Source organism: Dicentrarchus labrax, unplaced genomic scaffold (assembly GCF_905237075.1).
Source record: "Dicentrarchus labrax unplaced genomic scaffold, dlabrax2021, whole genome shotgun sequence".
NCBI lineage: Eukaryota > Metazoa > Chordata > Actinopteri > Moronidae > Dicentrarchus > Dicentrarchus labrax.
Window position 1 is genome coordinate 30,233,230 of NW_026136704.1, and position 26,586 is coordinate 30,259,815.

Sequence of the window (26,586 nt, forward strand, 5' to 3'; positions counted from 1 at the left end):
TTGATGTATAAGTGTGTGTTTGGGCATGTTAGCCGGTGTGTTCACAGTCATCACTGTGTAACCATTTTTGGTTTTGCAAGTTGTACGTCTGTGGGCACGGCACAGGAAGGATAAAGAAGTAAATCCTGCTGTTATAAGTAACAGAACAGGAGATTGTTTACGACCTGAATCCCGTCTCCTCACAGCTTTCAGTCTGAATGGTTGGACGAAACGAACATTCTTCAGATGTCATCTTGGGCTCTGGAAACCTGATATACTGCATACTTTATACTGGGCATATGTCACTGTTGGACGTTTTATAGACTAAACAATTAGCACTTAACCACACACACACACACACACACACACACACACACACACACACACAGAGCAGTTTCCTTCTTCTGCCCTGCAGCAACACAATTGTTCCAAAAAAATCTCCCTGGTAATCCCTGCCCGCCACTCTTTAAATTTCCTGTCTGTCTGATGCCACACTCTCAGCGGTTGATTAATGGCCATTTGCATGCTGATTTGCCTTGGCATGCGCTTCACTGTGTGTATGTGTCAGACAGGCGTCGGGCCAGTGAGTCATGAAGCCATAAAGGGCAGGGTGAGCTCTGGAATGTGTGACAGAGCCGGACCGAGGGGGGTGGTTTTGGCTAGACCTGTGTGTGTGTGTGTGTGTGTGTGTGTGTGTGTGTGTGTGTGTGTGTGTGTGTGTGTGTGTGTGTGTGTGTGTGTGTGTGTGTGTGTGTGTGTGTGTGTGTGTGTGTGTGTGTGTGTGTGTGTGTGTGTGTGTGTGTGTGTGTGTGTGTGTGTGTGTGTGTGTGTGTGTGTGTGTGTGTGTGTGTGTGTGTGTGTGTGTGTGTGTGTGTGTGTGTGTGTGTGTGTGTGTGTGTGTGTGTGTGTGTGTGTGTGTGTGTGTGTGTGTGTGTGTGTGTGTGTGTGTGTGTGTGTGTGTGTGTGTGTGTGTGTGTGTGTGTGTGTGTGTGTGTGTGTGTGTGTGTGTGTGTGTGTGTGTGTGTGTGTGTGTGTGTGTGTGTGTGTGTGTGTTTTATGGGTCATCAACAGGCGGAAACTCAGAGGAACAAACAATCTGCCACTCCTTGTACTGGGTCTGGACCCTCTCAGCTCCTTTTTACGAGGTCTCCTTCCTCCCTCCTCTCCCTCCTCTACTAATGACTCGCAGCACCAGGAAGTCCTTCAAAAGTCTGGGAACAGTTTGAATGATCTAGATTGAAGATCTGATCCCATATAAAGTATTTTGAGATTGTACCCACTAATGACTGGTATGTTTTACTACATGTCCGCTTTTTTTATTTCCTCTTTCTGTTAAAGCACCCCCAAATTCTAAAATGTCCATTTCCTTATTTCTGCAGTAAATAACTTTACTGCACCTGCCGGTCCATATCTAGAACACAACCTGCATCCTGTCTCTTTAGAGAACAGTTTGACTCATCAGCCTGATAACCAGACGAGGTCTTCATTATTCATTTAACTCTGATTTATACAGCGTAGTTTCTTCATCATGAGTGATATTTGACTTCATGGTGACAGTGACACAAACAGGGTATTACAATTCACCAAATGGGAGCTAAGGCCATTTAAGGACATGCACACACTCCTTTAGACACAGATTAGTTGACACACAGTGTTTGAGTCTCGTACATTGGCAGGATGCTGGAACGTGTTTTCTGTTGAGCAATAGATCTCTTTTAAGTCACTTTCTTTATCTTTTTTGCTCTTATTTTACTTCTTCACTTAACCTGCCGTATCACATCCTGTGTCTGTGCACCTCTATCTTTCTGCTCGTCTGTCCCTCTGTCTGTCTGTCTGTTTTTCTCTCTCCTGTTTGTTTCTGCTCCTTCAAGCAGAGGGTGGGGGGGAGACAAGAAGGTGGGTGTGTGTGTCATGTTTCACATTCCTGCACTTAAAAGCACACACACACACAAACACACACATTCAAAATGGACATGGATGCAGTCGGGTAACTTTAAAGGATCTGCAGTGTCACCCTGAAAGTGTGTGTCTGTGTGTCTGTGTGTCTCTGTGTGTCTGTGTGTGTGTGTCAGCAGGGGGTGCACCTTGCTGCCCTCTTACATCACCATTGTCGCCGTGACAGGCAGTTAAATGCGTTGCCTTATAAGGTAAAAGCGCGCGAGGCGGGTGGAAAGGAGGAGGGGCAGGAAGAGCCTGTTACCGTGACAATGCTGTCTGCTGCCGGGCAACTGGGCTGGCCTGAAACTCCCGTTTGACCACATTTTCACATACACGCACACACACACTCGCACACTCACACACACCCCCCTCTGTGTTCCTTTTTATTTTCCCTCCATCTCATTCGTCTCTCGAGCGCCACATGATTCACTCACTTAATATTTGCTGATGTTGTTACAGGACATATTTGTGTCTCTTCTTTTGGTCTCTGTCGTCTGTTTCTCTCTCTAAGGTGTGTGTATGTGTGTGTGTGTGTGTGTGTGTGTGTGTGGGGTGTGTGCTCGTACTTGCTGGTTATCGTCACAGGTTCTGTATGAGATCAGCAGCAACAAAAAAACTTTTGAAACCGTTTTGGTGGGAATGCCAAGAATGAAAATTTCTAGCTGTTGAAATGTAATGCCTCTCATACCACACACACAGGTTACACTCCTACAACAAGCATTTTCAGGCCTGCTTTATTTGTTCACCCTCACTAACAAACCACACAGTGTATGAGTGTTTTCTCCTCTTCCTTTTCCTTTCTTTTCTCCTCCCTCTTTCCTCCTCTCCTTCCGTTCCTCCCTGTTTGTCCATAATGTCAGCACAGAGGTGTCACATGGGCACTCAAATCTGCTGTTACCTTGGCTTTCTAACTTGATTGTCAGATGTAGAAAGTACATGCAGTGAGGCTGCCAGCTAAGCACGTTTTGGCTCATGTCTCGGGTGTGTAGACAAGTTTTTTTTCTTGCCTTAATGATTAAAATAACCCAGCGCTGAGTTACTCTGTCTTGGTTGCTGAGTTTAGCACTTACTCATTCTATCTATAGCGGTGTTTACTCACACAAAAGCAGACACATTCACACACTGCTGCCAGAAAAATGTAAAGGCAGTGAAACAGTTACAAGGAGAGAGCAAGAGATCAGTTACAGCTTTAAGGAGTATTTAAATGTCTTATAAGGTCAAATTTGGGGAAGGGAAAGTTGAATTGTTGTGCAAAATACCATTCTAGATGAATACAGAAAAGTCAAATTGTCCTACACTTGTGCACCAACACAATGACTTCTCTTTTCTCACCAATAACTTCCTTTAACAGGCTTCAGTTGGTTTCAGATGTTTTTTTTTATCAGCCGCTGTTACAAATAGACTATGTGAACCGTGTGGTGTGAACAAACCATTCTCTTACAAAGGTTACCCAGCACATGTTGCCTAAACAAGTCTTCAGTTTTAGAATACGTGTTTAAAAGGACAATGAAGCAATTGGTTGTTTCACATTGGCCTTACTGCATAGACGGTGTTGGTTAGGTAATAATCCTCATGATGATGTGAATCAAAATACCTGCCATTATCATTTTAGTTGAAATTATTACGCAATGTACTGTACATCAGTGAAACATGGAGGTTAAAAACCTTGTTAACATGCAGTAATCAGAGAAGAGAAGATGCAATCAATCAATCAATCAATCAATACTCTTAAGATGAGATTCTAGAGCTCCATCAGACTTTGTTGCTGGTTCACTCAATGTTGTAAGAAAACGGGTCCCGGTTCCTGGATACTTACGACATGCACTGCTTGACACACACACACACACACACACACACACACACACACACACACACACACACACACACACACACACACACACACACACACACACACACACACACACACACACACACACAGACAGGAAGAACCAACACTCTAGTGTTTTGTGTAGCTGTGTCCTGTGCTACACATTCAGAACCAAAATGTCAGATGTGATTCTTTCGATCTGAGCTTTCGTGCTTACTGTACTCTAATGTCTAAAAATAGAGAGTTTTTAATAATAAAAATGAATGAACCACAGAAACACAAAGAGATGGGACTGATAGTAGTCCAAGAAAGGGTGTGTGTGTGTGTGTGTGTGTGTGTGTGTGTGTGTGTGTGTGTGGTGTGTGTGTGTGTGTGTGTGTGTGTGTGTGTGTGTGTGTGTGTGTGTGTGTGTGTGACTGAGCGTGACTGAGCTGGTGTAGTTGTTTGTGATGGTGCTGATTAGCAGTAAATGATGTTGCATCGGCCGGCACATACTTTTCTGAGTCGCTGTCATTATCATTGTCTCCATCAGAGCACTAATGGTTCAGTCAGTCGTATTTATAGGCACATGCACTCAGCATTAAGGGTTACTCACTTTTCTTACTCATGTACACACACAGTGAGTGAATCATTTGCACATGTCGGTGAACTTGATGTGGACTAGCAGGGTCAGCTTTGAGCTTCAGAACACACGGCTGTTACCAGGTTTGGACTGCGATGTCTCTCCTACACACAGAGAGAGGCAGAGGCATCGCCCGTCTTATCAAAGTGTTTCTCACCTTGAAGATAAAGCACATAAGCCTTAAATATGTTTTTGTCCAAGTCATTGTGCCGCGGTAGATATTGTTCATTAAAACAAAGGCACCAGAGCTTTCTCAGGGCTCCTGTTTTGTTTTTTGTGTCATGTTTACTGGCTTTACCTTTTTTTACCAGCGGTTATATTCCATCTTAAAATACCGCTTCATGCATTGCATTTAGGTGGAAAATGCTAACATATTTTTGTTTACGCTGGAAAACCCTTAAATGCTGGAAATACCAACACCAGAGCTGGCACCAGTCCGTTTGGCATCAAAGCAACAGTACGCTTTCTAACAAAACCAGGAGTTATTCCGTTTCCTCCTGCCTGATCTGATCAACAACAGAACCGCAGAACTGTTGCGGAGCTCTGGAAAGATTCAACCAGCGGTTTTAATAAAAGGCTGACACAAACAGCTGACGCCTCACCCTGCCAACTGCTATCAGGCCTGCCAAACCCCTGATTGGGACTGTTAAAAAACACAGACACACACACACACACACACACACACACACACACACACACACACACACACACACAGAAGTGGGTGTGTAATAATAATGACCTCAGCTCATTCAGTGATTGGAGAGCTCTGGTCTTGTAACGGGAGGTCAGGCTGAGGAGAGAAGGGGAGCACCACTCCGGCTACCGGTGGTTCTAGCTGCCTAGACCAGCTCCTGCAGGGCAGCTGGAAATGTGAAACATGAATAACTGAAAGGACACACAGTAATGTGACAACCGCAAAAGTTTACTCCATCAAGGTCAAAGGAGACATTTGTGTTAAACAGTCACAGTCCTGCCTGCTCACTCGTTCTCCTTCTCTCTGTTGACTTGTGATAATGGAGCTTGACTTGTGACGCTAGAAGAGTGAAGTCAAAGTGCCAGACCTCTGCTGCAGCAGCAGCATGCTTTTGTAATGAAATTAAGGTCATCACAGCATAAAGTCTCTGCTTATGACTCAGACATGGAGTTGACACACAACTTATCCAGAACGAATGACATGAAATATGGTTCAGTAAGTGAATAATGACCTTCAATACAACCACTAGTATGGAGCTGGAATGCCTTGTTATACTCGTGTGATTCTACATTTGTGGTGGATCAAAATCAAGAGGAAAGTAATAAGAAGCAACGAGGGTGATTTGAAGTTGAGATTCCCTTAAAGGACCAGTGTGTAGGGTTGAGTGGCATCTAGTGGCCACGTTGCAGATTGCAGCCATTTGAATACAACTAAGCCTTTCAAGTGTGCAGGAGAAACTATGATGGTCATGCAAAGGCAGTGTTTGTCCATTCTGGGCTACTGTAGAAACATAGCAGATTATATACTAATGAAAACATACTAATGAATATTTTATATTCTATTTCTTCCAATAGATCCTCCTAAATGTTGCACACTGGACCTTTTTAACTTGGATGAACTTGTTTTTAAGTTTTTGTTCCTTTTCTGTTTTCCTCTCTGCCTGTCTTTCTGTGTCCCCTGTACACAAGGTCCTCTTCCATTGTGTGGAGTTGTATGGCAGTTGTGGCCAGGTGTTATCCATGACCCTGGCTTGCTCTCCAGGTGCCTGAATGGGATCCTTAACTGGATAACAAACTGCATGCTGGCACAGGGCCGGGATAAAAAGTTTATTCAGTAGACAGTTTTACTTTTGCTTCATTCGCTGTAGGTATCACATTTCTAAAATAGTCACCGACACCGTTAAGTTTCCAATATGGTTCAGTGAAAGCAGGTGAACTAGTGGTACGTCTGTGTAAATTTAAGTCATGCAGGTGGTGTGTGTCTGTGGTTTCTTAAGAGTAGGTGAACCTTTCCAAACGTTCATGGCGGTTGTGAAATGACGTCCTGGTTGAGTCATTCAGTTGCAGCTCGTGGGCGGTCTTTAAGGCCCTCGATTGTAAATGGTGTCAATCGTTGCAACACCTGCTGCTATCTTTACTTCGTAATTATGACGCCTTTTTTTGTGACTGAGGTGTGGCTTCTAGTGGCTTCTAGTAAGGACTGTGTTCAGTGGAGGAGGACTGTCATCAGGGCTGGGCGATATGGCTTAAAAATAAAATCTCAGATTTTTTTCGCACCAAACCCGATTTACGATTTTTATCGTGTTTAACTACAAATTCGAATGAATCGATAAAATCGATTTATTGCCCAGCCCTAACTGTCATATATTTATAAAGTTCTGTGATAACATCTTTGGCATTTTAGGTGTTTAGAGGTTTGATTATTTAACTTGCAAGTTCCAAGTTGATGAGGTAAAGTTTTATATATAGACACCAAAGGACCTTCATCAGGATGAAGAAAATGATCCCCACCAACTTCAGGAAATGCGAGTTAGCCATGTGGGACGAAACACCCGATGATGAAAAATGTTCTGCTTTTAATTTCTGTTTGAGAAGCTGCTGCCGCCTCCAAACCATTTACTGTATGAACATCAGTCCAGGACTGACCCCACTTGTAATGTGGCCTTTCTTCACAAGCCCCGGAGTTGTAATTGGGCATTAATCTAAATTAATAAAAAGAATGTAATAAAGTTCCTTTCTACTGTCGTTCTGTCTGAAGAAAACAATTTGGAGGTGTGAACAGTCCTCAAATTAAGGATAGAAATAAGCACCTGGGACACAAAGATGATGTGTCTGGGACATTTCTGGGACATTAGAGAAATGTATCATTCCAAATGAAATTATTATGTGTATGCATGATGGAAAATATATAGATTTATAACTTAGATGTTCAAATTTAAAAATGTGAGTTGATGTGAGTGATTGATTCTGTGTAAAATCAATCACAGAGAGTTCTTTAGACCATCAGGGAAAAGCAAAGAGATTTCTGCATGCTGATCAGATAAACTGCAGGGTTCTTCTGCTACCAGCGCCAGGGTCTCTCTTGTGCCATGTGCAGGCAGTAAGTAGGTGTGGCGTGTGGGCCGTGTTTGACCTTGTCTCTCTTTCCCTCCGGTTCACTGAATTAGGGTGTTCCTATAGCTTCTATGTAAATAGTTAGTTTGTTAATATTTAAGTAGTTTGTTTGACCTTCTCCCCGCCTTTGTAGATCTAAAATTTAACCTTTTTACTTCAAACATGCAACGTCTCTAAAGTGGGTTTGTGATTATTTGGCTAAATAATAATAAAAATGTTGTGTATGTAAGTGTGTACATTTCCATCACAGTGTACCAATCAGAACCAGGTTTGTACCGAGGTATTTATTGATCAAACTATTAGTAATAAACAGGTCAGTAACTCAACCGATGACTGACAGAATAATGAAAACTGATTGTGCTTAAACTGTATTCATTATGTTCACTTCGGGACCATGGCTGTTAAGTCTGGGACAGTTGACAGTTGAATTCGGGAGAGTTGCGGGACGCTGAACTGCTGTGCTGAACCTGATAATGACTGTTGAACGCAGCCCAGTCACCTCTCCCCTGTGTAACCTTTCTGCAGTTAACGGCACCTTCTTTCCCACTGACCTCACTCCGCTCTTTATACGAGTCCCTCAGTTATCGGAATCATCCCAGCGCAGCAGGCCTTTACATACTTCCTGTGCACTTTCCTGGTTGAACCCATTGTCATTGTGATGCATCATTGGACAGAAAGCTATAAATCTACAGAGTTTACAGGCTTGCTCAGGGGTTAATGTTTTACGTCTTGTACAGTTGGATTCATTCACTGCATTCCTGGGGAATTAACATGGACATCCTCCGCCCCCGCTGTTTCCTGTGCTGTGCCTCTAAAGACAGGAAGTGGAGTAGTTGGCTGTTGATTGGCTGAGGAGAGAAAGAAGTGATGGTGTGATATGAGAGACACACAAACTGAGGAAAGCACTAACGCCAAGTAATGCTGACTCCCTCTTCTGTGAAACTGATTGTTGTCTCATGTCGTTCTTCTTCTCTCACTGCTTCTTTTAACTGATCTTATCCATCAGTTTCCTTTCAGCTGCAGTTAAACTTTGTCCCATGGTGGGTGTGTGGGTGTGTGGGTGTGTGGGGGTGTGTGGGTGTGTGTGTGTGTGTGTGTGTGTGTGTGTGTGTGTGGTCACATGCCAGAGAGAGACAGGAGGAAGATAAAGATAGAAGTTAATGACCTCACCCACGTTTTATAGCTGATTGAATTATTGGTTTTGGATCCTCACTCTTTATGGTTTGATATTGATATTGTCTTTTACATTAACTCTAGTTGTTTATTAAGTCATGTTTTTTTTTTTTTTTTTAAGTTTAGCAAAAACAATGAATTATTATTTAGTCCAACATTCTGTGCTTCCAGTGGACTGAGTTGTTTATGTGATCTACTCGAAGGACCCACTTTAACGTCCTTTAGTCAAGTGTCTGAGAGAGACCTTGTTTCCAGAAACTTCAGATACTTTGCACTATGGAGATTTTGTTAGCTTTCCTCACTCTGAGGTCATTTATCGGGTTAGGTAAAGGTCGTTTCTGGGCTACAAACATTGATCATTCGATAAAAGTACGAGTGAAAGAGCTGAGAAAAGCCAGAGGAGGGTGGGAAAAGAGGAAGGAGATGAAGTTGTACTAGAAAGGGAGTCAGAGGGAGGAAGAACATAGCTGGCATTCCTGATATCTCTGTCATGTTCAGCAGGGTTGACACGCTTTCATTCTGTCTCTCTCCCTCACCCCTTACCTTTCCCTGTCTTCATGTCCCTGCTATGTACAGACTTGGCACCAAAAAGCAAATATGAAGAGAAATGTTTGTGGTTTGTTTTGCAAACTTCAGTGGGTGGAGTCTTCCACATGAGACAGTGAGTGCCAGAGAGTTGAGACAACAAAAAAACCATTTGATTTGTCTGTGGCAACATGGCTGCAAGTAGATAAATTATCCAGATTGGGTAAATCATACATCTGGAAAGTAATAATCCATGACATTAGCATACAAATGAATCTGTGTTTTGCGTTTAACAGTTGCTATAAAACAATTGTGCTGTTGGTATTTAGTTCATAAAACCTTTTAACATCCAGTGTTGGATGGAGCCTTCCCCCCCCTTTTGAAAGACCCTGTTCTGGATGCAGGATCAAAGACTGAAAACCCAGCTCAGAGATCTCCCCCATTTCTCTCGTCGCCTCTCTTCCTTTCATGTAATCCCAGGAAGAGTCCCGGTGTCTCATTAAATCTCTCTCTACCCCCCCAGCCTCCTCCTGCACTGGGCTGTCACTGAAACATTAAAGAAAAAAAAATACAAAGCAAACATTTATCAGAACAAACACAGAGAGAATGTCTGTTCCACTGTCCTCAACGGCCCCCCTCTGCTCCTCTCATGTGGGATGAACTCAGAAGAAGATTACCTTAAACATCGACGCCATCTATTCCTATCACTCTGGGTGGTATTTTGTAACGCTGATTACCTTTTAAGGTCACATTTAACTGCTTAAATGTGGCCTTTAGAGAGGCCGAGTGATCACACATACTTTGGAGGATTAATACTTTTAAGCTCTGGGTGATTCTTTTCTGTGTGAAATACATCTGTCGGATTGGTGTAATGAGCTGTACATAGTCCACCCAGTAGACAAATAGAGTATAAGAAACTACTTTCATATGATCTTTTAGTAAAATGCAAATGCAATGGATTAAGAAATGAACATTGTGGCTTTTGTGGTGGCAATGTCAACATGCCGTTATGCAATACTGGAACTATGTGATGTGGAGCAATGTGCCCCAAAGTCACCAGCAGTTTTTATTGACACACAGCAGGATGACATGGCCTCATATAATGTTGAAATGTGCAAACTCAGGGGGTTACAGACTGTAAAATGAGTTTTTGGGGCAGACAAACCGTTTCGATATGGGAGTAGTGTGTTATATTATATGAGTGACTTCATGGCTGAAGTTGGAGTCACTGCACGTAAAAACCCACAATGGTTAAATTTTCTCCAGTTTTTTTCCTGTCAACAAGCCAGAGTGTAAATAAAGCCGACAACATGAAACCAGAGACAAGTTAGAGAGTCCTATGTGACAATTACAGGCTGTCATTCTGAATGTTAGCGTGCAGTTAAATGTGACGAATTAGACTTAAAATGACCAAAACTGTATTTGCAGCAGGCACACACACAGTTATCTATTATTATAGTCATATCATTCGCTTGTATCACATACCCATTGTGTTTAAAAATACTGCACCTCTCTTTTGTGAGAAGTCCTTGCAGATCCTAAAATAGGTTGGAACGAACACACACACACACACACACACACACACACACACACACACACACACACACACAGGTCTCTGTCAGCGGCGGTGCAATCCGACCCGGTCAGACTCTTTGAGCAACAAAGACAGGAAGAGGCATAAATAAATGAACAAATAACCACATCGCTTGACACTTTACCCCTTCCCTCCCTTTCTCCTCCCCCTGGCCTCCTCCCTCCCTTATTTCCTCCCTTCTCTCTTTCCTCTCCACCTTTTTCAAGTCTCCTCTCATAAAACGGTAGCAGATCAGTAAAAGCCAACCAGGCAGCCGCTGGTCAGTTTGGACTGCGGTTGGTAAGGTTGTCTGCAGGTAAACAGACGTCAGGAGGGCAAACGTTTGGCTACTACATGACAAATATATTTGTGTGTGTGTGTGTGTGTGTGTGTTCGTGTTCGTGTTCGTGTTCGTGTTCCCCTGTGGGGGATTCAGATATGCGACAGTCATGTAAACAGTCTGTTCTGGTTACCCAGCATGCTCCCACACAGCCCATACTTGTCTCGGTGACTCTTCCTCTCCCTTCTCCTCCTCTTCGTCTCTCCCCCTCTGGCAGCGGTGATCTCAGGGTCAGAGAGTCTCATTAACTGATCTAAAGGTTGGTGGGTTCCATCCTCACTATTTCCAGCAGAGGAACAATGTATTTTATTTATTTTCCTCTGGTCTTAAAAAAGTTGCTCCCTCTTTCATTTTGCATTCATGATTTAATGTGGGGTTCCTTTATAAACACCCCTCCTCCTCCTCAGCTTCCATCTTTCATCTCACTACGGTGCTTTTTTTTCCCTTTTTAACTTCTTATCCCATGTCCACCCGTGTGCGATCCCTCGTTTCCCCTCCTCCGGTGCTTTTAGCAGTGATTAGCCACTGCTGCTTTAAAAACTCAGCTTTAGAGCACTCTCGTTGTTTTACAGAACTTGTTGTCTCTCTTCTTCCTCTTTCCCACATTCTCCTCCTTCTCTTGATCACCTCCTGGCTTCCCCCCCTGCATTTCCTCTCCCCTCCCCTCCTGTCCTTAATCCTCCCTTTCCTTTGTTTCTGTTAGCTGCTGTATCCTCCAGTAAGGCTCCTCCATAGAGCCGTGTGTCTGGCTGGACACAGTCGAAGAGGCTTGCTGAAAACAGTCTGTGTTAAACTGTTGACTCACATAATGGCATATCTGAAGGGCATTAGGCCAGCCAACAAGTACACACCAATTACATGTTTGTCAGCTCCCTCTGGGAGGTGTGTGTGTGCGCTGGTGAAAGAATTGTCCCCACATTACAGCTCTGCTTTACTGACTACCTGTCAGCACATGAAGCAAGAGGGAGGCTCCCTCAGTCTCTGTGTGTGTGTGTGTGTCTGTGTTTGTGCACACATGTTAATGATCACCTGTCCAGACTTGAGAGGATAATGAGACCAGAACAACCTCTGCAGCAGATCTCTGCTTCGCCTTTCTTCTCCTCTTTTCATCCATTCTTTCTCCTCTTCGCTGCATTTATTCATGATTAGCAGTTCTCTGGTGACCACTAGTATTTTGGACGTGAACATCTTGGCCAGCTTTTCTTCTCTCTGTAGATCCACTACACTTGGCTTTGGCAGTTAATCTTTATCATTCATTATTTCTTAGAGATGCTGCCAATTGTGTGTGCGTGCATGTGTGCGTGCGTGCGTGCATGTGTGCGTGCGTGTGTGGAAATCAACACTTTCCCCCTCAGAACCGCTCAAACAGCTGTTCACTCATTCAGGTTGCGGCTGGTTCTTCGTCCTCAGTCTCTCAAACAGCACTGATGCACCGTGAACCCCCCCCCCCAGGTCCCACCGTGGCCGCTGTGGGACGGTGTCGTGTTCTTACACTGTGACTCTAGACCGGTGCAGCCGCAGCTCTACAGTAGCAGTCTGCGTATCCAGTTACACCACTGTTGTATGAATGGGGCTGTATGGAACCAGAGTGCAGTGGAATCTAGAGTGAAGCTATTTTGTGTGTGTGTGTGTGTGTGTGTGTGTGTGTGTGTGTTAGTTTCATTGTGGCTCTAGATTTATGTTCGAGTTCAGCCTGTTGGAGTTGTCCTAATGTTTATTTCTGAAACGCAGTTTGGGGAATGTCAGCGTTTGAAGATGGTGTTTGTTTTATGGTTTGTTTGACTGAGTGGGCTCAGAGTGTAGCTGGGAATCCAAAATGGAGAATCTTCTGGACAGCCAGATGCGTGGCATTGAGTCACATGACTTATACCTGAGTCAGACTCAAGGGACAAATTTGATGACTTTAGACTCTTGTGAAAATGACTTGTGACTTTACTTGGACTTTTTTTTTTTGAAAATACTTGACAGCTAACCCCAACCCATAAAAAAAAGTTATGTAGCAAGAATCAAGAATCGATGTCCATTTCCTGAATCAGCTAATATTAATGTTATTCATTCCTGCAGCAAGTCAACACTTAATTCCTCAGACCCATTTAGTTTGAACCAGACAGCATCCAATTAAGTTACAGGAGACAACCATGAAGAAGTAATGTTACGTTAGCTGGAAAACCTTTTTAGGACTCAAAAATCAAAGTTTAGGACTCGGGACTTTACTTGTGACTTGCAAAACAATCACTTTCTTCCGCCCCTGTTGACGTGTAAAAGTACATTTGAGTTGACGGCCCCAGTGTTAGTGCCTAAAGTAAATGGCTAGATCTTATAGCTTGCTGTTCTGTGTGGACATACAGATGGAAAATGCATTTAAACTGAGTCTGTCTGTGTGTTAAGGCATAAAGAGCAACCTGTCCTCTGCAGCGTTTTGAAGCAAAAGAGTGTGTGACAGTAGTTAGCAGTGCTGCTGTGTCGCACGCCACAGCCCTTTTTTAATTGCTGTGCCTCTAAGAATAGGAGGCCTTGTGTCAGGCCAGACCAGACTAGTTGCTGAGCTTTATTCCCAGGGCCAGGCCAGCATGGTTTTGGCCCAGCTTAGTCTGGTACAGCCAGTCCAGTCTAGTATGGCTCCGTCCAAGGTCCTTGAGGTTGTACCTCCTGCCAGCAGGGCCCCATATAACTCCTTTAACTAGCAGTACAAACAACCTGCCATCTGCTGCTGTTTTACATTTGCCTTTTCATTCCCTGACACTCCCCTGCTTCACGTTCATACAGCCGCTCGTATTTACACCTTGAGGTTGTTCTCACATTGTTCTACTGTGCCAGGGGAGCAACAGGGATTTAAATTGCTCAAGGGCATGTTAACTGGGTCACATCCTAGCCTCCCCAAGTCACTTCTTCTGTTGCTTTTCCTCTTTTCAGTATCTTCTACAACTGCACAAGGTTTTCAGGGCAATTGATGCTGAATTAAAAAAAATAAAGATTTACAGCAGAAGCACAGCGTGAAGGACAAACGCTGTTTTCACAGAAAGTGACAAAAGACATTGTTCAGCGGCAAGCTTCATCACGTCGTGGAATCTTGACCTAGAGGTTGCGTGTGAGTGTGTGTGTGGACCTTGGTCGTGGGAGTGTGAGATGCGCTGAGAATACATGAATCATATAGATAAAGATCTTAAATAAGATGTGTGGTTGAAGGTGTGAGACCTTTTTGATGTTGCATTAAAAGAAGCGTGTAATGGTTCATGGTCTGATATAACTTATGGTTAAAAGAAATACAGTTAACACCGTCTTCCCTGTGGTATATTATAGTAATAATAGTAGTAGATTGTGCACCTAAAAATTCAATTGAACATAATGTGACGTAAGTGAGAAGGCTTGTGTGTGCGTCGGCCACAGAGACGAGTGTTGTTGTATGAAGATAGAAATGACAAGGCTTCACAGAAACAACTGTCAGTGCAGAGTGAGCTCATCAGGGTTCAGCAGGAAGAAAAAGGGCGTGTGTGATCCAGAAAGCACACGCACATACACGCACACACTCCTGACGTCATGCAGAAAATACGACAGTTGAGTAATAACATTGTGTTCAACCCTCAAGACACACCCTTACCTGTGTGTGTGTGTGTGTGTGTGTGTGTGTGTGTGTGTGTGTGTGTGTGTGTGTGTGTGTGTGTGTGTGTGTGTGTGTGTGTGTGTGTGTGTGTGTGTGTGTGTGTGTGTGTGTGTACTCTTGAGTATACGTACAGTTAATGTGCCTATGTGTTTGCACATGCATTGAGAAATTGGGTGTGGGAATAATTGGTGTGTATGCTTGAAATAGAGCTGAAGTGAGCTATACAAAGATTGTGTGTGTATGTGGATATGATTCTGTGTCTCATACATTCCTGTCCGAGGAGTGGTGTGTGTGTGTGTGTGTGTGTGTGTGTGTGTGTGTGTGTGTGTGTGTGTGTGTGTGTGTGTGTGTGTGTGTGTGTGTGTGTGTGTGTGTGTGTGTGTGTGTGTGTGTGTGTGCGTGAGAGTGACTGAGAGCAGAAAAAGGTGTAAAGCTGGACACCATCAGTCTATATAACTTCTATAACACACCTTTCAGTGTGTGTTTTCACGGTTAACTCGGATGCTTGTGTGAGTGTGTCGTGTCGGGTGTGTGTGTATATATGTCTGTGCTCCTGCTTGCATGTTTTCATTTTAGAGTTTAAAGCTGCTGCCGAGTTCCTCTTTTTCAAACGAATGATGAAGCTTGACCTTTGACCCTCTTGGCCCAGTTAGAGATCAGAGTTGAAAGACTGTTGGCATCACACGATGACTCTGGTACAGGTATGTGTGTGTGAGTGTGTGTGAAAACAGAGATCAAACAGCTGACCCCATTAAGCTCCCGCTCTTTTCCACACTTCCAGCAGTAAAGCAGTGAGGAGACAGTTGTATATCTGCCATGGAAGAAGAAATGTTGGACAACTTAACCACTTCCAGACACAGTTCACAGTTTGTGCATGACACAAACAACAGAGATCTCTGCACTCTCATCACGCACCATGTGGTCCCCTTTTGGAAGCAACATTTTAGCACTTTAATGTCTCGGGCTGCTCTGATGTAAGAAAAATGAACTAATAAGTCATGCCACATTTGCGTGGATAATGAGCTTAGAGCCCTCATGTGACAAAATGATAACTGTTACAAATAGAGACCCCTGAGATATAAACAGGTAATGATTTTGATATTTGCGCAGCCTTTTATTCAGGCGATGAGCTCATGAAAGTTGGAGTGACCCAGTTTCATCAAGCCGCAATTGGCTGGTGAAGACTTTTCTGAAAAAAAAAAAAACCCGTCCTTCTCATCCTCTAACACACACTGATGCTGCAGCAGAGAAATATGCAGCTGCTGGTTCAAACTGGGCTGTATGATATGTATACGACTCCATCATTATGGGAATGACAACTTTTGCTTTACAAATTAAATTTTCACTGAAAAAACGATTCAAATCATGATGGTGTGAATTTTCTGGGGGTCGGTATCAAACAAACATGTTGTAGGCCAGTGAAGCTCTTCAGAACTACAGTCCTTTGTTATAATACATTTTAGCTGCTTCTGCCATTTGCATATTGCACTTTGGATAATATGTTGATTCATTTTGCAGCCCACTCAAACAGAACAGAGGTGTCGTATGGATATGTTTGTGCAGAGAAATGATAAAAAAAACTTGTAACTTCCTCATGTTTGCTGACCATCTGGTCTCCAGTGTACTCACAGTTTGCAGTTTAATCCTGTTGCAGGGTTTCGTGGTATTAGAGTTCAGAGGTTGTCAAATATTTAGGCTTTTTGAGCTTCTGATGTGTGAAATTACCAAAAGCAGCTTTAAAACACATCAGCACGATTACATGTTAGTGTTAAACGGTGACCTGAAACAGTGAGATCAGAGCGGGGTCCTGACTGAGAGGATGTTCTTCACTGTGGCTGCAACTGTTGTGCAACAGATATGAGAGGATAAGAGCACGGGCTTCATGCCTAAAATGTAAACCTTCTTAAGTCTCGGCTCCAGTTTTGCTCTCTCCTGGCCCATACAGCATTCAGCTTGTTATCTGTGTCCTCAGCTCAGGTCAGAAATCCTCATCTGATCTGATCTGTGTAGCCAACACAGAGCGGCCACATGGACAGGTTTAACAGGCTTCCCTGGCACTCATCCTATTTGGTCGCTCTCTCCCGGGATTATGGCCAGTTCACGTTTAATTCGGTCACTTCACCAAGGGACTCTTAAATCTAAGGATATTGATTTCAATGTCGCAAACTACTATTACTGATTAAAAATTGAGGTCGGGCATAAAGAGAGAGTCAAAGTAAAGCTTGTGATGTTAAGATGTTAAAACTGCATCATGCATTAATTAGCTATAAATAATTATCTATTTTAGCCAGGATTTAGGTCGCTCAGATCCCGCCATGTTTTCTTTTTAGCAGCTTAACATCGGGAATGTGTCACCACATCTGATAACATATAACGCAGGTTTTCCTATGGCAAAAACAGACAGACATTGTGTAGAAACAGTGGACAGTGAGGGTCAGATTAGTTTCAGCTGGTACACAGAAGAAACAGAGCGATGTAAACTTAGCCCTACGCTCTGACTCTGATTAGTAATCCCTCATTTGGCGTTTGGCTGATGTTCATTTTGGACCCTGGTCGTACCTGATGTTGATAGCAAAGCAGTGAACTGTGGGTATTAACTTCAATCGATGTGTTTTCTAACAGTTTTGACTGGAAATGTAGCATGATGAGGACGTGTGGGAGGAAAATCTCGAACCAGGATTGTTGCAGCTGCTTACTTTGCTCCGGTGTCCAGTCAGGAGGGTTCAGTCTGTGTGTGCATGCCTGTGCCCGTTTCAAACACCACACCTTGCCCCTGAATGACATAAGGTAGCCAGAGGCATTTCCCCGATACAAAAAGCCAACTGAACACAATTGAACGGAAGTTTTTTCCCTCCTCGTTGTCACAGCCCCAGAACAGCCTGACGGACAGCTCTCTCTCAGCATGGGCCTCATTCAAGCTCTGATAAAGGCAGGCTGAAGTGTCCTTGAGCAAGACGCAGAGTGCCTGACAACGTGGGGGTCTAACCTCTGACCCTGGAGAGAGCAGATGAAAGTGTATCCGCTGTACAATCTGGAGCATGCTGTGTTATACGGGACATAAAGTCCCCAGGCTCTGTGCAGGTCTCAACCTGTTGCTGTTTGTTTTCTGTTCTCTCTCTCTCTCTCTCTCTCTCTCTCTCTCTCTCTCTCTCTCTCTCTCTCTCTCTCTCTCTCTCTCTCTCTCTCTCTCTCGTCGTCACCACTCCCAGTGGCAGCGGTCCTGTTGGAACATAGCCCACTTTCGTAGTTTTAGTAGAGCCTCTGTATAGTTCACATTCCTAAACTTTCTTTTTCTCAACACGCAGAAACCCTCATTGGTCATATCCCCCCTCCCTCCAGGGAAAATGGGCTTCCTTGACCCAGTGCTATCTCTGTATCTAACAGCATGAATAATAAATGTAAAACAAAAATAAAATTTTATTTGCACTTCCTAACCAAATCTCATTTGCTTCATTGGTTACATATACAGATGAACACATCTTAGGTAGAACATGCAGTACATGCTCATCCTGTGCTCCTGTACATTTGATAGAACTTTCAAACTTTAAAGAAAATTAGATTTTTGGGGAACTTTTACTTTACTTTGTCAGTTATCCCTTACTGAGTGCGTCCCCCCCCCCGGACCCGTGTCTGGCTCCAGCTCTGTGGTGCACTGGCAGTGAATCAGTGGCAGTGATGGATGCAGCTTCACTCTGATTGTTTGCTCTGTGCTCAACTAAGAACTTCCTGTCATTGCAGTGCCACTTCCTGCTGCATTGTCGTTAACTCTGTGTGTGTGTGTTAGTGGGGGCATTATCTTTCCCCCTCCTGCCCCCTAACTTTGTCTGTGTGTTTGTTTATGTGAAATGTATCTCCTGTCCCTCCCTCCTCCCTGTCCTCACTGTGTGTGTCCTGGTCCAGTCTCATAGAGGGAGATAGAGATATATATATATATATATATATATATATATATATATATATATATATATATATATATATATATATATATATATATATATATATATATATATAGTTGGGGGATGGTATCGGGTGGTCTGGGGGAGGGTCATAGAGCGAGAGCGGGCTGAGGGAGAGTACAGGGGGCTGAAGGGTGCTATTATCCACGAGGCTCAATGGGCGCTTTGTGCCGGTGGCCGGTGGGCCGGTGGGGAGAGGGGCAGGGCAGCGAGCAGCACCCTGTCATAATGTTTTTGAACACACAGGGGAGGAGAGGGGGAGAAAAAGAGAGACTCTACTTATTCACATCAGTCAGTTTCTGCAGTTATATTTTCTTTAATATTTCTGTATCCAAATACTGAGGAGACGTTCAGTGACTGGCGGAACGGAATCAAATACAAAGTGAACTACAAATGATTACTCTCATTATCACGTCCCATCTATATTTTCCAAGTCCATATATATGGATATTTAATCAAATTTTTTATATTGGATGAAGACCAGAGCCAATAAAAACATCACAACAGAAGTTTTAGACTATCATCGTTACAAAATTTATTTTAAGAAAGACACAGGTTGTATTTTTAGTATACTCAGACATTAGCAAGGGAAATGCACTGTACTGGATTATGTACAGCTAAATATTGTGTCTGGAGCAGCAATATAAAGTTTACAACAGCAAAGTCACCTGACAATGATAGCAGAATATACAACATATAACATATTACTTATTTTGTAATCAGTTTTTCTTTGTGAAGAACTGCTGTCTCAGTGCTACTGTCAGTTTTACCTTTGTCATTTTCAAGCTGTGTGTTCCTGCTGGGAAAATATTTACTTCTTTAACCTTCTTCCTCTTTCCTTCACATAATCATTTCCTCTTAAAGCTATGTGTACATTTCAGTTATTTGTTAATTGAAACCCTCTGGTTGGTTTTATTAACTAGAAAGCTTTCAGAAATACATTGTGGGAACATTTTTATGTTCTTATGATGGACATTGAATGAGTTTTTTAAGGAGTGCCAGTGACGGGAGCTACACTGAGCATGTGCAAGTCGGATCTTGAACATGTATTTTTGTCACTTGGCATTTTTAGGCGCTTCCCCTAAATTATGTAACAAGTCAGAAAAAAAAAGAGTTTTGTTTTGACATGTTGACTGATGATGTGCCATAACGGAGCGTTTTGAAGAGTGGCGTGACAGAGCACGTAGTCAGCCTCGCACAGTCCCGTGCCTACCTCAGCGCCACAAACTCCTTCATAATGAAAATAATTCCAAACACATTTCTGAAGAATGTCGGCTAACCACAAGCACAAAAACATGGTTTCCAACCAGCTATTGATGTGTGTGATTTGTGCTGGTGTGTGTCTGTTCTCAGATGCCTGTGTTTGTCTTTGGTACACCATCCTGATATATGGTAGAGGGGGGTCTGTTTGTCAGGTTTTCCAGCTCAGTAGTGATGTTTCTGTAATATTTGGGACACACCTGTAGCTTCGGGCTCGACAGGACAGCGTTGTTTTGTTTGTTTGTTTGTTTTTTATATTGGGACTGAGCCCCCTGTTTTTATGTTCAGGGTTGAAATGATTTCAGAGCTTGAGTGACAAGAATTTGACGACAAAATGACAGAAAAATATGTAGAGAGAATCCCGATGATGTTTTTTTTTAGTACAATGCACAGCTGTCGTAGACGGTGGGTGTTAACTATACTATATTATCCAAAGTGTGAATTAGTTTTTATCTTCCAAAAACACATTTCATCTTTGTGACATATAGTTTAAGTTGTTCTTTGAGATTGTTGCCAGTTACCATTGGTACTGTATCGTAACATAACATCGTAACCTGTCCTCTCCCCTTTTCTTCTGCTACTTCCTGTCTTATCAAAGCAACTCCCCGACCTCCCTTCCTCTCCATTGAATTCCATTTTCTTTTATTCTCAACTCAAAGTGGTTTATTGTCATAAAATCTGGAAAAACACCGAGACCCGGGCTCTGAATAATCTCTGTTTGTCTCCTGTTTCTGTGCTCTCGTGCAGACGTTCACAGCATGGTGTAACTCCCACCTGCGGAAGGCTGGCACGCAGATCGAAAACATCGAGGAGGACTTCAGGGACGGACTCAAACTCATGCTGCTGCTAGAGGTCATCTCAGGTAACTCATCTGTGCGACCTTAAACCACAGGGGTCAACGGGAGATCGGGCTCAGCAGGAAGGCTTTTAATTAAAGTAAAAAGGCTTTAATGATACCCCATTAATGATTTGAGATGTCTCACACAGAAGCCGCAGGGTAAGCCGTCCAGCCCACCACACACAAACACACTCGTATGTCACTGAGCAGTGGCCTCGCTTTCAAAGCTTTCTGAGCTGTCAATCCAAACTGTTTTCTAGATGTTAAAGATGCACAACATCTCTGTCCAATCCAGGGTGTGGTCGCTCACAGCTTCCAACCTCAGCTGGGTCGCAAGCACTTAAAAAAACATCGGGAACACCCTGCTTTTATCTGTCGCTAGCGTATGACAGCGTTCCTCTTGAGGTTTCTTGTGTTTAATTGCAGGTTGTAGCAGGGAAACTGTTCTGTTGGCATAGTAGAGAATCATTTGAGCTGCTGTCAGCCCGTAATGAAATTTGGACTTGCATGTGGCTTCCTTTTTCACATTCACTTCAGTTTTTTCTGCTGTGAGCGACATGAACGTCCCCGCTGTAACTTTAAACGTCCTGACTGAGCGTCGTTCTGCTGAGCCTGTGGAAACATGCACAGCTCTCGTCACCGCAGGAGCTAATGTGTGTGTGTGTGTGTTTATATCTGCAGGCGAACGGTTACCCAAGCCTGAGCGAGGCAAGATGAGGGTCCACAAGATCAACAATGTGAACAAAGCCCTGGACTTCATCGCCAGCAAGGGAGTCAAACTGGTCTCTATTGGAGCAGAGGGTAAGCATGCACACATTTATCACAGACCCCCAAACAGACACCAAACACATCCACCTGATGTGCTAGAACTGAATGAGTGAAATGAAAACTCTTCCTCATGAACTCCCATAGACCTCGCTGTGGAAACTGCCATCATCCATCTTAATCCTTCTTAAAGTTTTCATACTTGGTTGCGAGTGTAAAATCCACACCCACAGTAAATGACCTTTGGATGGATCACAGGGCCCCCGGGCCAAAGCCTCCACATAGAAAGTTGCAGAGTTCAGTTAGAAGATGTCCTGATTATTGTTGTTGTTATCTTTTTTGCTCATGATCAGTCTGTAATGTCTTTTGGATATTGAGTATCTGCCAACCAAATCCAATATGTTTTTTGTTTGTTTTTCCTTCATATGACAGCTGCTCAGCATACTGAGGCTTCATTAAATGCAGTAAAACTAGTAAAGAAAGCATAGAAACATGTGTCTCAGGCCTATTCCATCCGTCCATGCCTTTGGAGCGCAGGGTAACCTGAAGAGTTAAAACTAATACATATTGCTCAGCACAAATTGACAGCATGCAGGTCTGCAGAAATGTTGTGTTTATTCATCAGGGTGGAAATTGGTCTTCAGTTGCAATCACAATGGTCTTTAAAAAAGTTCTTAAATTCAACTTGCACAAACCCTGATTTATGGACAGTAAAAGCACATATCTTCATTTCATTGTTTCTTAATTAACTTTGTTTCATAACTTTTGGGGCATTAGGTTTATACTACTCTGAATAAAAAGACGTCATTCAGTTTGCCCATCAGATGTAGAAGGTGAAACAGCAATGAGATGCCTCCCTGTTTGCCTCCTGCTGATTGAGGACAGAGGTCCAGTACTGGGCGACTATATCACACTGAGCAGCGGCTATGTGTGTGTCAGGGTCAGCTGGAGGACAGTGACCTTTCTCCCACTCGATCAGGACAAACGTGACATTCCTGCAGCAGATACTGAAGACCTTTGAACACAAAATTGTCCAAAGTACTGCAGTCCTGCACCCGCTCTGCACATTGTGAACACACACACACACACACACACACACACACACTTTCTGGCCTCCATAAAAACAGCCCACTAAAGGTCATCTACTGGAAACAGACAAAGAGAATAATGCCGACACAGTAGACTGAAGAGGTAGAAATTGAGGCATGGTGATGACGAGATGAGAGAGGAGGACATCCTACACTTTTTCCTGTCAGAGGTTGTTTGAACCGACACATTGTGGTTCCCAGGCCGCCTCAGTCTGCAGGGACTTCAACCCTTCTGTAATAAGTTAAAGTCTGGGGTTGGTGAGGCCTGTTGGTGGTCACACACAATGGAGAGACTCTTGCTAATTACCAGAACAGAAAGGATGTAGCTTTAATCAAAATCAAAATAACCAAACAATACATTTGACAGTGATATATTTCTTTCTTTCTTTTTCATCTGTGTTTAATCTCACTGAGATTAAGATCTCTTTGCCAAGAGAGCGAGTGATTTATCAGTGTTTTTAAAATGTGACGTCGAAGTGAATAAAGCGGAATAGAAACTGGAGGAGAATGTTGGAATGAAAGCGATGTGGGACAGATTCACAGGTGACAGCTGACAGTGAGAGTGAGTGAACTGGAAGATGAAGCAGGTGAAAGTATGAAAGGACTGTTTGAACTATGAGTGGAATCTGACCCACACCACATGCCTTCTCACTAACATATCATTGCACATGACTTACTGTTCTGCGTGTGTTCATTAACCCGCCAAACATATTTGGATCCCGGTGGGAAAAGAGAGATAATGATTTTTGAGAACTCAAGTTTCGATGTTCCAGCCTGTAGATGTGTGCCAGTGCCGGATGAATCTGTTCATGTCATTAGATGAAGTTAGAAATAAAGTAAATACTGTTTTCACAGCACGCACCCTCACAGGGCATAAAGTCAGTCCACACACTGCTTTCATGTTTTGGCTGGAACGTAATGTGCTCCTTTCAAATGATGAAATCCCAATAAGGGTCTCTTACAGTGGACAGAACAATTGTGTTTCAGGAACCATCTGACTGCATTTTATATCTACCAAGATCAAATTTATTTTATGAAATAAATCATTGTTAAAGTATCACACTTCCAGGGTAAAACTGGAGATTTGGCAGCTGTGGGACATTAAGTGCAGTTGTGTGTGGGTGTGTTGGCATTATTAGATAGAAGAGCAGATGTAATATTGTAAAAACAAGATTTATGGTCCAGAGCGAATCTTGATTGAGGTTTGGTTTTTTTTTGTTGTTGTGCAGAAATCGTGGATGGAAATGCCAAGATGACCCTGGGTATGATCTGGACCATCATCCTCCGTTTCGCCATCCAGGACATCTCTGTAGAAGGTACAGCTTCCTGCGCTTTCATTTGCATAAACACGGTCAAGATCAGCAGCAGCTTGGCAGAGAAGTGCCACTGCGACGGCTCAACGTAATTAGCTCACCAAGACCTGCAGGAATCTTTGGTGCTTGCACGCACGCGCAGATGTGCCAGCTGAGGATGCATTGTGGGAACTAGAGTGGAAGTAACACGGCTAGAGACACACACACAGGGCAGTGAGTGGTGATGGGATCCAGCCAAGATAAAACAGGTCTGGTCTGCAGGACTGCTCACTAAGACTGACGATGATGTGAAACTACTCTAGCGCTGCTAAGAACAGCGTTACACCTGCTTCTATTATGATTATTATTACCTGCTTATGCAAGAAACCAGGTAATGAAAATATGCAAACAATGCTAATTTACACCATTAGTCTATAGGCAGGAAGCAGAGACATTACAATGACAATATACAGATATACAGATACACTACAGCACTTCCTCTTTGTGAAATGTTTTTGACGTTTGCATTTACTTTGCTCCATAAAAGTTGACTGGATCATTATTCCTCAGAGCTCTAACGACTCTGTGGCGGCTAATTCAAACTGTCTGTGCTGAATTAACTCTGGTGGGTGTGGGCCGCGATAAGGCATATTGAGTCATATATTTTCTATTCTCCATATAAGTGGCTGATATTTTTCTGACGTTGTTCGGCTCCTGCAGTAAACAAAAACATCCTTGTTCTGAAGCAGTTCATATTTAACACACTCATAAACAGCCTGCAGTGTACCTTAATGGAATAAAATGTACTTGGTTGAATGTAATGAAGATCATTTCTTCACAACTTTCAAAACACTCCTCCTTTTCTTTCTCTCCTACTGCTCCTCTTTTCTCCTCTGTTTGTTCTCTTCTCCTCCTCCTTCGTTTTCCTCGTTGCAGAGACCTCTGCGAAGGAGGGTCTTCTCTTGTGGTGCCAGAGGAAGACCGCTCCCTACAAGAATGTCAATGTGCAGAACTTCCACATTAGGTAACACACACACACACACACACACACACACACACACACACACACACACACACACACACACACACACACACACACACACTCTTTAAGATTAGACTGATCTCAGTTGTTTAAGGGCCATTAGAGTTATTCTTGGATGAAAGCTGTTGACACATTTAAAGATCAAAAGGTTATCAGTAAATTATAGATATTCAGCTTTTCCACCAGAATTCAAAATCCTCTAAAAGAACTTTTAGGTTCTCGTGGGACAGTAAAACTCTCCAGTGAAACCCTGATGTAAAGAGCAGTTTGCAAGGGACTTTCGTGATATCAGAGCTGGACGACACAACGGGGCAATATTTAAAAAAACAGGCTTCTTCTCAGTTGTCATGGAGCAGCTGGAGCAAATCTGCTGGTATATGAGTGGTTTATGTCACCATGAACTAATACTGATTAATGCTGGATGGAAGCTCAGTGCTGTCCAGGAATATAAAATACTCCTGAAATTAAGTGCTGTAATTGTGTAGACAGGTCGCCCCCTGTTGGAGGAACTGGAACATGTTTCCCTGCTCTGTGTAGATGTATACAGCACATACAAAGTACAAGTTCTATACAAACCCTTTTTATTTTCAGCATTTTACCTTAAGATCAAAGCAAACTCATCTAGAAAATATCTAGAATTAGATATTTTGTCACCATCTTGAAGGTGAAGAATACATTTCTCACTTGCAATAGTTTTCTGATGTGATCTTATTGTGACTTCCTAATTCTCAGTTCAGTGACTTCAGAGGTGTGTTTTTCTGCTACAAAGTAGTTCATACATTTAATTAGAGTCACAATGAAAAGGTGATGATAGTGGCAGCCCCCCCTCCACCTTCCACTCATCTGTTCTCTCTGTCTAACAGCTGGAAGGACGGTCTCGCCTTCAACGCTCTGATCCACAGACACAGACCGGATCTCATCGATTACGACAGCCTCAGAAAGGTACTCACACACACACTCACTACACACTCACTACACCGAGACTTAAACATTACATTTCACAGTTTCTGTTCCAACTCAGTCCTAATTTATAGTTTTTGTATTTTTTGATGCAAACTAGCCGTCGAGTTTCAACAAAAATAAAATAATAAAATTCAAATTAGTAAGTTTGTTGTCTTCCTCTGCTGTGATTGGTTGTTTAGGATGACCCAGTGACCAACCTGAACAATGCCTTTGAGGTGGCTGAGAAGCACCTGGACATCCCCAAGATGTTGGACGCAGAAGGTAGGCTGTGTTTGTGAATTATACTGTATTATTATTATTATTATTATTGTTGTTGTTGTTGTTTTTATTACTATTATGATCACATTGTCCTGTGTGTGTATGTACTATAATCTACTATATGTACACTCACTGTTTTCAGTAAATGGCTGTGTTTACATGCACAGCAGGGTGACTGTTACCCATAATGTACGTGGGCAGTTGTCTAAATGAGCTTCTTGAGTTATTTCATAATGTTACAACCCCTGTATTATTCTCATTTATATTGGTTAAACACAGTGTTTCAAACACACTGGAACAGCTAATTACATTGTTCCATAGTAGCACTGTGTATTGGCAAGAATCTGGCGATACGATAGGACGATACAGTTTACAATTCTATATACTGCGATACTGTAATCCAATAGAAAACAGTGGGATCTGCATTTGTATCTAACAACCAACGTCATAGCCCTCAG

General features: G+C 43.0%; 1 protein-coding gene across 5 annotated transcripts in view; it reads left to right on the plus strand.

The window, feature by feature from the left end:
* The window catches only part of actn4 (actinin, alpha 4), a 56,341-nt gene that overhangs the window by 14,059 nt on the left and 15,696 nt on the right, over window positions 1-26,586 (plus strand). For all 5 annotated transcript variants that reach the window (XM_051398574.1, XM_051398572.1, XM_051398573.1 and 2 more), the window contains exons 2-7: window positions 20,630-20,744; window positions 21,402-21,521; window positions 23,803-23,889; window positions 24,802-24,889; window positions 25,771-25,849; window positions 26,050-26,131. In XM_051398574.1, the coding sequence (XP_051254534.1) occupies window positions 20,630-20,744; window positions 21,402-21,521; window positions 23,803-23,889; window positions 24,802-24,889; window positions 25,771-25,849; window positions 26,050-26,131 (571 nt within the window). The remainder of the gene's footprint in view (window positions 1-20,629; window positions 20,745-21,401; window positions 21,522-23,802; window positions 23,890-24,801; window positions 24,890-25,770; window positions 25,850-26,049; window positions 26,132-26,586) is intronic.